At 42.8% G+C, this 11,328-nt stretch overlaps 1 protein-coding gene across 1 annotated transcript; it reads left to right on the forward strand.

Annotated features, from left to right (window-relative positions):
- Window positions 1-1,004: 1,004 nt before the first annotated feature.
- On the forward strand, window positions 1,005-10,795 carry ZPBP2 (zona pellucida binding protein 2). The gene is made up of 8 exons (XM_056128146.1): window positions 1,005-1,056; window positions 1,203-1,268; window positions 3,990-4,115; window positions 4,843-5,004; window positions 6,612-6,830; window positions 7,400-7,482; window positions 9,731-9,911; window positions 10,701-10,795. The coding sequence occupies exons 1-8, from the start codon at window positions 1,005-1,007 to the stop codon at window positions 10,793-10,795; spliced, it is 984 nt and encodes a 327-aa protein (XP_055984121.1).
- The last annotated feature ends 533 nt before the right edge of the window (window positions 10,796-11,328 follow it).

An 11,328-nucleotide genomic window follows, 5' to 3' on the forward strand; every position in this document is an offset into this window, starting at 1 on the left:
TCAATCCCCAATACCATATGTGATCCCCTGCGCCCAATACTACATATGATCCTCAGTGACTCCTGAGCACAGGAGTAAGCACTGAGCACAGTCGGATGCTCTCTCCGGACCTACCCAAACAAAAATCACAACCAAGGTTTCTCTCACTGAGAAACACAGCACATAGGACCTATTGGTGGACGCGAAGAAGCCCAGGAAATCAAGGCCTTGGTCTCCTGGGGAGCATCTGCTGTTGCTCCATCATCCCCACCGGAAAAGCAGGCTGAGGGGGGCATGGGGTTCTACCTTCCAGTTGGCACCCCTCCCCCTTTTATAAAAGAAACGTTCTTTCACAGCCCTGGAAATCTTTGCCTGGTGAATGCCAGTGAGGGGCGGGCCTCTCAGCATCACCTGACACGTGAAGACAAAAATAATGAGACGTGCCTCTTGAACGTGGAGGTCTGGCGCGTCCTTGTTTCCTACCCATGGATAGAATGCAATGGGTGAAAGTTGGCACCACGCACTTCATCGTTCCTGAGAAGAAAGACCTAGAACATTCCTACGTGGGGGCTCTCTGTAACATCTGAGGGGGAGACGTTCACAAACTTCTCTCTCCCTCAGGTCTTAATGTAATCAACTTCCTCTCTGCCCAACCCTGCTATTTGTCCCATCTAGCATCTCCCTAGGTTCTAGATTACAAAAGTACATTTTCCACATCTCTCCTTCCTTCAGGAAAAGAGGCGCGGGGAAAATGGCGCCGGCCGGGAGGTGCGAGGCTCCCGCACGACGCTGCCCAGCACGTGGGGGCAGGGGGCGGGGCTAGATCTCCAGCCCCGCCCACCACACGCGCGATTGGTGCCAGAGTGCGCCTGCGCTCTCGGGCGCATCCACTGGCAACCGGTAGAGCTGCCGACCCCCTCCCACCCTCCCGGTGGTTTGCTCCACTTGGTGGGGAGATGGGGAGGCGTTGGGCTGGGGCTGAGGTTGGAAGGCTCCCACCCTGCGACGCTAGCCCATGAGCCGTGATGCGAGCAGCGTGGGTGCTCCTTGCCGCGGTGCTCTGGTACCTCACAGGAGGTGGGGCCCCTCCCTCCCGGCCCTCCACGTTTCTCCCAGCGTGACCCGCCCTGCCATCGCTTCTTCGGTTCTTCGCCCAGCCCTGCCCCACTCTGAGCCCCGGCTCCTCTTCACCCTAAAACAGCAGTGGTTTCTTTCCTCCGCAGTTTCGTGGCCACGTTTTTCCGAGCGCACTAAGAAAGGCTTCATTTATGGCAAGGTCACAGAGCCAGGTAATAAGCACCTAAGGGCGCTCCACACGTCGCTAAGGTCCGGTGCAGTGCAGGGAGAGGGAGCGATGGTGATCCACCACCCTCCACGCGCTCTGCACTTCCCCAAGGTTGCACGATTTGTGTCCTTGCAGCAGCCCGGCTTCACCTTATTTCCAGCTATTTACCCAGACACGCTGCTTCTAAAGAACAAGGATGCTACCACATTATTTTATTCCTTGCTAGGTGCTTCTAATGCTTTGCAAGCTATGCGACCTGGTTTTGGTTAGGTTTGGATTGGGGGGTTTGGAGACCACACTCAGCAGGTGCTCAGGGATGGACTGTTCCTGGCTTAGTGCTCAGGGTCGTCGTTGGTGGCGCTCCAGGGACCATGCCTTTTGGGGGCCGGGGAGGCAGGAACCAAACCCCAGTCTCTTACATGTAGAGCTTGAGCTGTCCCTCTGGCCAGTGAGAGACCCTCACAGGAATGATTTGCAGAACTTGCCCCACTGGTTGGAACAGGGTCATTCCTTAGTAACTGGTATAAATAACTTTAAGGCTCAACCTAAATGTCTATTCTCTGTCTCAGAACTTTTTCACGATGCCCAAGAAAAGTAGTACAGCTAAATTTTGATAACTTGGGGTTCGAGAGATAGTAGTACAGCAGGTAAGGCACTTGTTTTTGCAGTGGCTGACTGGGGTTCAATCCTGGGTAATGCATATGGTCCTCCAAGCCAGGAAGCCCAGCCCTGGCAGGAGTAATCCCTGAGCATGAGAGCTGCTGGGTGTGCCCCCCAAAACCTAGCAAGGAATAAATTTAAATAATTTTGGGCTAGTGTGTCGCATTTGTTAGGTTTGGAATCTTCATGTCTGGAACCCCCTTCCCACCTCCCTTGGACCATTGTTGGGTCTTTTTGTTTTGTTTTGTCTTTCGGGGTCACACCCCAGGATGCTCAGGGGTTACTCATGGCTCTGCATTCTGGTGCTCAGCGGTTGGGGGACCATCTGGGATGACAGGGATTGTACCTGGTTGATCACATGCAAGACAGTCACCTTACCCACTGTACTATTGCCCAGGCTTCCTTGGCACGTTGTTCAGATGTGTTCATATCCTGGCATACTGTAGACTTGTACCCAACAACACATGAGTGAATAGGATCTAGAACAATTGGTCATTGTAAGTGTGGCCCACATAGGCTTCATTTGTGTTTTTAACAGAAGGTATACTGATATACCTTATGTTTTTTTAAAGATAGGTATATTTATATATAAATTAATCTTTTTGTATTTACGTATAAATTAAGGTATATTTATATATCTTAAGTTTTCCTGAGACGTGACAATGGTTATTCTTAAAATAGCTTTGCAAATAAGCTCAAGTCCTTTTCTGATCTTTAAATGGATTTCATTAAGGAACCTTCATCCTCTGTTGTTGAGAATGTTCCCATTATGGGAAGCAAGGTGGAGATCTATCAAAAAAAATAGGACTAGAACTATCATACAATCCAGAAATTACCACTTCTTGGAATCTATCTGCAAGACAAAAGCATTCATTTGAAAGGGTCTATACATACTTATGTTTATTGATGCACTTAATACAATAGCCAAGATATCAAAACAACCCAAATGCCCAACTACTATGAATGGATCAAGAAGTTATGGGATTGGGCCAGAGATTGGGCCTTGCACAAAGCTGACCTGAATTTAATCCCTGACATCTTATATGGTCCCTGAGCCCCGCCAGGAGTGATCCCTGAGTGCAGAGCCATGAGTAAGCCCTGGGCACTGCCAGGTGTGGCCCAAAAACAAACCAAAAAAAAAAAAAAGAAGAAGAAGAAGTTGTGGAATATATACACAGTGGAACACTATCCAGCTCTAAGAACAAAATTATGCAATTTGCAGCAATATGGATGGAACTAGAGGATATACTGAGTGAAGTCAGAAGGAAAGGGGTAGATACTGAATGATCTCTCTCATATGTGAGATTTGAAGATACACAGCAAGGTAGCAACAAAGGGCCAAAGGTGACATAATGGGAGAACTGATCCACACAACTGAGTTTGGGTGGGGGGGCGTTGAAAGGGAGGTGTCTTGAGTCTATGGGAGATGGGTGATGACGGGTATGATGTTGGAATGATGTACATTAGAAACTACTATTAATAGTATTGTAAACCATAAGCTCTCACATAAATGGATTCCACTAATTCTTCTAAAATACTATACTTTAGTGAGTTCTGACCAAACATTAAAACAAACTTCTCAGTGCATCACATACATTTTGATAAAAACAATTACTACAGTGTGGGGTAGGGTAGGTGTCGCTTAATCAAAGCCCAGTTCTTACATGTATGAGGCCCTGGTGAGTAGGAGACTCTGGGTTTGGTTCCCTCCCACAAAGAAAATTCAAAATTGTATCATAGAAATAAATGGGATTAAGGTGTCTGTCTTGCAGGGACGCTGGTTTATCCCGAGCTCTGCCTGTAGTCCCCTGAGAACCACCAGGAGTAAACCCTAAGCACAGAGAAAGTCATGAGCACTGTGTGCTGTGTCCCAAAAGCAAAACAAAAAAAGGTGGAGGGAAGCCTTATTAAGAAGAGCAAAAATAACTTTAGCATGCTAAATGTTTTGATGATTTGTTACACTTTACAATACCAAAGTCCAAATGAATTAATCAGAATCTTGGGGGCAAAATGGTAGGGAAAGTATTTCTTTAACTTTATGTAGTCATATTTCATTTTGTTTCAGTAAAAATATATGTAAAATTACATCACAATAGCCCAATCCTTGTCTGTATGGATATTCAACGTGCTAAAAGAGAAACAGTGGACCCCACCTACTTATGGATTGGGCCTAATGAAAAAGCATTATCAGGTAATTAACTTTTTAGAGTTGTGAACATTTTAGAAATATATTCTCACTGAAATGAACAAATTGAATCTGGATTTTTTTTTTTTGCTTTTTTGGGTCACACCCAGAGATGCACAGGGGTTACTCCTGGCTCATGCACTCAGGAATTACTCCTGGCGGTGCTCGAGGGACCATATAGGATGCTGGGAATCAAAGCCGGGTCCGCCACATGTAAGGCAAATGCCCTACCCGCTGTGCCATCGCTCCAGCCCCTGAATCTGGATTTTAACTGAAGATTCAATTCATTTGCACAAATTATGTTACTAACAGCAGATTACATACACAAATCATGTTATATCTTGATTTCTGCCTCATTTTCTCCTAATGCTAAAATGGAACAGTAATTTTTATACTCAACTTCCTAGTACTGTAGTGGACCAAGTTTTTCTATAATCTAAAATTATCTTCAGTTCTGTCTTATGTGAAGGAATTGAATAATAATACAGGGCACTATAATCTCATTGGAATAAATTGGCACAAACCAATCAAAATTAAGTGCCAAGAAATGAATTAGAACCAAGACATATACGAAATTTACTTATCTCTTATGGTTTACTGTAGAGTAATATGACAAAATTAAGATTTCTTGGTAATTGAATCCATTAATTATATTTTTCTGTAGCCCTGTTTTTTGAATAATGTTTGAATTATCATATGTCAGATAACCAAGTGATTTACTCTTTCTGTTTAGGAAGTAATCTAGTAAACATAACTAAAACGGGAAAGCTTATGGTGAAAGAATTCCGGGAGTCTCTGTCTGGACTTTACTCCTGTACTCTTTCCTATAAGACAGTTAGAGCAGAAACCCAGGAAGAAAAGATGTTAAAGCAAAGATACGACTTTATGATCTTTGGTAAGAGCATAGGCACATTTTAACATACATTTTAGCTTGCAAAAGAATTAGTGGTATGGTTTCTTCATCTAGTGAAAGAGTCTGTTATAAATGATCATTATGAAATGTAGTATTTGGGGTCTATTTGACCAAGCGAATTCAAACTGGCATCAAGATAGTGTGTCCTGAATAGCCTCCCACTTCCCATTATCTAGGTATGCAAGCTCAGTGCACTTTATCCCACTTTGCTCAGTATTGTAAAATTGATTTAATTTTTTAAATTAAGTTGCATTTAATTCTTCAAATGCAAATCAGTGATCCTTTGCACTGGACTGTGTTTACAGTGATGGCACTTTTTGCAGATTAACACACTCCTCTCACTAAATTTTTTTTCTTTTTTTTCTTGATAAATGTATTGAGGGGAAAAATACTAACTTATTCCTTTAGTCATTCCCTGGAGACCATTTCTCCTATTGAACTGAGTGGATAATAGATCAGCTAAAGATAAACTTTGAAAGAGTGTGGGGCCTTCCAAGCAATGGTCAGGGACTTGGGAGACCACCCCCCAGTGAGACTCGGCCAGAAAGGGCCTGGCCATGTGGTTACTGCTCATCTGCAACCCCCCCCCTCGGGCACCCTGACAGTGCTCGGAGCCACTAGTGCTACACTTGGTGGCATGCAGAGGGCCCATGTGGTGCCAGAGAGTGAACTCACCATGCTTTCTACTCATTTGAGTTATGACTCCTGCCCATGTTTTGGGGAGCCACACCATGTGGTTCTAAGATGCTACTCCCAGCTCTGTGCTCTGGGATTGCTGTTGGTGGAATTGGGGAGGGGGGGAAGGGTCATGTGATACCAGGTATCAGACACATGGAAGTCAAATGTCTTAGCCCCTGTACTATCCCTCTTATCCTGTGTGTATTTATTGGTTGCCACCAGGGTGGGTCAGACCCAGGCTGCCTGAAGAGGGCGTTGGGAGAATGGGGGTGAGGGTAGGAGGGTGCTGTGATGCTGGGACTCAGACGCACGAGTCTTGTGTTTTTCCACTTAAACTATCTCCCTGACCCAGAATGCTATCTTTATTTTGTGAGAACAAACTGATAAGAAGTATTTTATTGGATAAGCTTCTATGCTGATTTGCAAGAAAGATGGGATTGCGGAGGAGGGGTGTGGGCACCACACCCAGCAGCACTCAGGACTTCAGGACTTACTCCTGGTTCTGTGCTCAGAGATCACTCCTGGTATGGCTCAGAGGATTGTATGTGGTGCCGGGGATCAAACACAGGTTAGCCACTAGCAAGGCAAGCACCGTAACCCCTGTACTGGCCCCAGGAGTGATGAGATTTAAAAAAAAAATAAATTTATTCTGATGGCGGAGGGGCCTCGTCTTATTTTTCTGGAGCAAGTGCTCAGGGGCTACGCCTTGCTTGGTGCTTGGGGTTGCTCTGACAGTGCTTGGGGGCCAAACTGTGTGGTCAGTACCAGGCTGGAACACAATCCTCCTACATGTAAAGTATGTGCTCAGCCTATCAGGCTAGATTGAAGGTATTTAATATTGCATGCTAGTTGAAAATGTATTGATCGAGATTAATGTTAGGCCCACTTGTTTTTATTCTCACTTTTCAAAGCCTATCGGGAACCTGATTATTCTTATCAGATGGCTGTACGTTTTACCACAAAGTCTTGTGTAGGAAGATACAATAACCTGCTCTTTAGAGTACTGAAGAAAATCTTGGATAATTTGATCTCTGATTTGTCATGCCATGTCATAGAACCATCATATAAATGCCATAATGTTAAAATTCCAAAACATGGACTTGTACATGAGCTATTTATAGCTTTTCAAGGTAAAAAAAAAAACTTAGCAATTTCTTTCATGTTATGAGATAAACTTTGGACCATGATAGAATATAAAATTAGTCGCTGTATTAATATAAGATTCCTACAAATAGGCCTTAACTATTTGTTAAATACGGAAGTAGATTGTAAGTAAAAGTAGCTGGGGCATGGTTGAAAAGTTAACACAATTATTTGCCTTTAAATATGATATGTTGCTGCTTATCTCTCAGGAGTCAGTATCGTTTTATAAATATGACCTTTAGCTGTGCAGCTAAAGCTTAACTTATACGGCCTTAGAGACTTTTAAATTGTGTTTTTGAGAACTTAAAAGAGAGGAGCCAAACCAACTTTGGTTCTGTTCATTTAAAAGTCATGTAGTTGCTCCCATTAGCCCCCAGATGGAGTGAAATGATAACGTATAAATTATTCAGCGTATATGTTGTGTCCCTTCCTTTAGTACAAGATTTAAATAGCCAAAGCACACGTTCACACACACTGAATTCAGCATTCGGAGTTTTATTAGAGCGTCTGAAACTTTTTGGCATTTTTTTGAAGATACCATTTTCCCCCTCTCCAGTTAACCCTTTTGCGCCCGGGTGGAAAGGCACCTGCAATGACTCTCGTGACTGTGGAGATACCACAAACCGCAATATCCTCCGGGTGAGCATTTCATTTTTTTTTCCTTTCTTTTTAAACGTGTTTTATCATTTTTTTAAATTGGGGTGTTATAGTTTCAGTGATAGTAGAGTCATTATTTTATCGTTGCAGAGCACGACAAAAATCCATCCAGCTGTGACTCCACATCCCTCAGCCCCTGCCCCCAGCCCCTCAGTCCCAGGTGCTCACATCTCTATCCCTCGTGTCTTGAGATTTGGTTCCGTTGGGAACTGTCTAATCCCTTACTCTGTTTCTTTACATTGTGCATATAAGCGAGATCACCTGATATTTATCTTTTGCTTTCTGACTCACTTCACTTAGCATGACACCAGGGAACATTTCAAAGTAAAAATAGTTTGAGGGACGAGAGTGATAGTGCAGCCAGTAGGGTGCTTGCCTTGCACACAGCCAACCTGGGTTCAATCCCCCTCAGCCCATATGGTCCCCTGAGCCCTCCAGGAGCAATTTCTAAGCACAGAGCCAGGAATAATCCCTGAGCATTGCTGGGTGTCCCCCCAAAACAAAAAAGGTAAAGGTAAAGGCCCTCCCGTTGATCGTCGATTTGCTCGAGCGGGCCCAGTAACGTCTCCATTGGAGACTTTGTTGTTACTGTGTCTGGCATATCGAATACTCTCGGTAGCTTGCCGGGCTCTCCGAGAGGGGCGGAGGAATCGAACTCGGGTCAGCCATGTTGGCTGCGTGCAAGGCAGATGCCCTACCCACTGTGCTATCACTCCAGCCATTCAAAAGGATCAAATACAAATCTTGTGTGCATGAGGTCCTGAGTTCGATCCTAAGTGCCTCCATTGTAGCCCAAGTGATCTCCATGCATCAGTTAGTCTCACTCAGCTGGTGGGGTGAGGGGCTATAAATGATATATACATGGAAGTTATTTGAATCTTATGTTAACTATTTTTTAAATATTTCATTATTTGAATATTACCTAAACTATTTTGTAAATGTTTCATTCTATCAACTTAAAATTCTACTTCTTCAAAAATCTATTACTCCTTATTGCAAATAGTTTTCAATAATAAAGATGCTTAAATCAAAGTTGATTTAAATAATCCTTTTTATAAAGATAAACCATATAAAGTATCGTTGACATTTGGTTACAGTTTTCCAAATTAAAAGAGTTTGAAAGAGTCCTGGCTACTTTGAGGTGTTTTGGAATCTTAGTATCTGGAACTAAGCTGGATCCCCTACTTATTATGTACTTGTCTGTGTTAACATTATATATTTGTCCTTGTGGGGAAGATAGAGTCTTGGTCTTTTTCCTCCCAATGGTAACTAAGCTGAAGTTTGAAGAATAACTTTAGAATCATGGGATTCTAAGCTAAAAGAGCAGTTTTTGGAAATGTAGCTCTATTGGTCATAATGGTTGCTCTTTTTTTCAACCATCTTCAGAAGCTAAACATCTTCCTTTACTAGTATGGTCCAGTTCCCAGGCCTATATGTATCCTCATACTGGGGCTGGATCCATTTTATTTATCACTAAATTCTGTGCTCCAAAATGAAAATTTCTGGAGCTGGAGCAATAGCACAGTGGGTAGAGCGTTTGCCTTGCACGCGGCCAACTCGGGTTCGATTCCCAGCATCCCATATGGTCCCCTGAGCACTGCCAGGGGTGATTCCTGAGTGCAGAGCCAGGAGTAACCCCTGTGCATCGCTGGGTGTGACCCAAAAAGCAAAAAAAAAAATGAAAATTTCTATGCTGTTTTATATGATTGATGAGAGGAAAGTCTTGATTTTGGTTTTGCTTAGCTCTCTGAATTTTAATGTAACAAACTCCCAGGGGCTGGAGTGATAGTACAGCAGGTAGGGTACGTGCCTTGTACTCACCTGATACAGGTTTAATCCCTGGCATCCTCATATGGTCCCCCAAGCCACACCAAGAGTGGTCCCTGAGCACAGAGCCAGAAGTAAGCCTTGAGCACCACTGGATGTGGCTCTAGCCCCACCCCCACCCCTTACCCGCCAAAAAAGGTAATGAACTCCCAGTATATGTCTATATGGAATAGATCTGCTGCAAGTAATTCAAAACAGGCATGTTTTCCATCCGTTTTTTATTTCTCTTAGCTGTTGTCCTAGTGAGTTGGCATTAATTGATAAGGTTTGAGAATTAACACATCACATTTTAGGAATTCACCTACATGTAAAGTATGGTGCACTATCTTTGCTCTGATACATGAGGAGAAATTTGGTTTTTAGTTTAATGACTATACTTCTCTCTGGTATTTTGAAATCTTAGGCAAGAGATCGGATACAAGAATTTTTCCGGAACCAAGCAGATATTTACGCCCATAATTTCAATAAAACTCTACCGGCTATGCATTTTGTGGCCCACAGTTTTCAAGTAGTCCGTTTGGATAGCTGTCGGCCAGGCTTTGGGAAAAATGAAGGTCTGCATAGTAACTGCGCTAGCTGTTGTGGTAATTATAAAATTTAATACCTGAATATTTCAGTTATATAGTGAGAATAATAGAATAATTCACTTAGTGTAATTAATTAGAGCTTTACCCATTATTTTCTTACCAAAAGAACTGTAGGTAAGAGTGGGAAAGATAGTACAGGAGATAAAGCTCTTGGCTTGCATGCAACTTACCCTGGTTTGAATTCCTGGCACCACATATGGTCCCCCAAGTACCACCAGGAATGATCCCTCAACATGGAGACAGAACCATGCCTTCAGCACTGGCTTAAAACACAAACAAAATATTGTGATATAGCTAAAGGAAAGTGAAAAATTAAAAGCTGGATTTTTTTTTTGGGGGGGTCACACCCGGCAGTGCTCAAGGGTTTCTCCTGGCTCTACACTTAGGAATCACTCCTGGTGGTGCTTGGGGGATCATATGGGATGCTGGGGATTGAACCCCGGGTCGGCCACATGCAAAACAAATGCCCTATCCTCTGTACTATCGCTCCAGCCCCAAAAGCTGGATGTTTTTCATGTCTCTTTGTTCTTCTAAATATATTCCTTTATAGTATTGAGGATCAAACCCAAGTCTTCACACATGTATATTTATATAATTGTTTCAATATATTGGAGATTTCTCAGTGGACTCAGTTGGTCCTGACCCTGGGTGGTCCCTCAAGTAATGCCAGAAAGCAACCTCCAAGCACAGTCAGGAATAATTCCCAGAGCACCTCTGGATATTGCTCTAAATAACCAACACACCAAAACCCTGAAAATAACCTACTCTGTGTGTTTTCCTCTGCAGTGGTTTGTAGTCCTGGGACTTTTAGTCCTGATGTTGACGTGACTTGCCAGACCTGTGTTTCCATTCACGTCTATGGAGCTAAATCTTGTGGATAGACTTCAAACACAAACCACCCCAGAGGTGAATGATTGTTGCTTGCTTGTGGAAGTGGGGGACATAATATGATTTGTTCACACATCACAGCTTCATAGAGAGTTTCATCAAGGAAGATCAGTAGATCAAATCATTGGAAAATAGACAGCCTCAAAAAGATAGTTGACATGACGTTTCCAAGAAGACATTTAATTCAACACCTCCAGCATATAAAGGGAAGTATTAGTGAATGATTTTCAGTGAATATGTTTAGATTTTTACGCACTGAATCTGTTGCTTTGTACCTGAAACTATATTAAGGTCAAAAGATTAACAAGATATAATAAAATAAAAACTTTGTACTTTTCATATATTAATTTGTTTGAAATCACTCTTGTATGATATAAAGGCATATAGATTAGCTTTATAATTAGAACCCAGAAAAGTTATTTATTCTGGTCCCTTTAGCTTATTTTTTAAATAATAGGCTAGATTTATAGAATTGAACAGATATTTATAGCTTGGTATAGTCACTCTCCTCTGCCCTAATTTCCTT

This window comes from Sorex fumeus, unplaced genomic scaffold (genome assembly GCF_029834395.1).
Source record: "Sorex fumeus unplaced genomic scaffold, SorFum_2.1 ptg000063l, whole genome shotgun sequence".
Taxonomy (NCBI): Eukaryota; Metazoa; Chordata; class Mammalia; order Eulipotyphla; family Soricidae; genus Sorex; species Sorex fumeus.

Excerpts from the sequence above, each read along its gene's own strand:
- ZPBP2 (XM_056128146.1), top strand. The coding sequence starts at position 1,005 with ATGCGAGCAGCGTGGGTGCTCCTTGCCGCGGTGCTCTGGTACCTCACA. Across the intron at positions 1,269-3,989 it reads TGGCAAGGTCACAGAGCCAG|TAAAAATATATGTAAAATTA; the intron begins GTAATAAGCACC and ends ATTTTGTTTCAG. Across the intron at positions 4,116-4,842 it reads TAATGAAAAAGCATTATCAG|GAAGTAATCTAGTAAACATA; the intron begins GTAATTAACTTT and ends CTTTCTGTTTAG.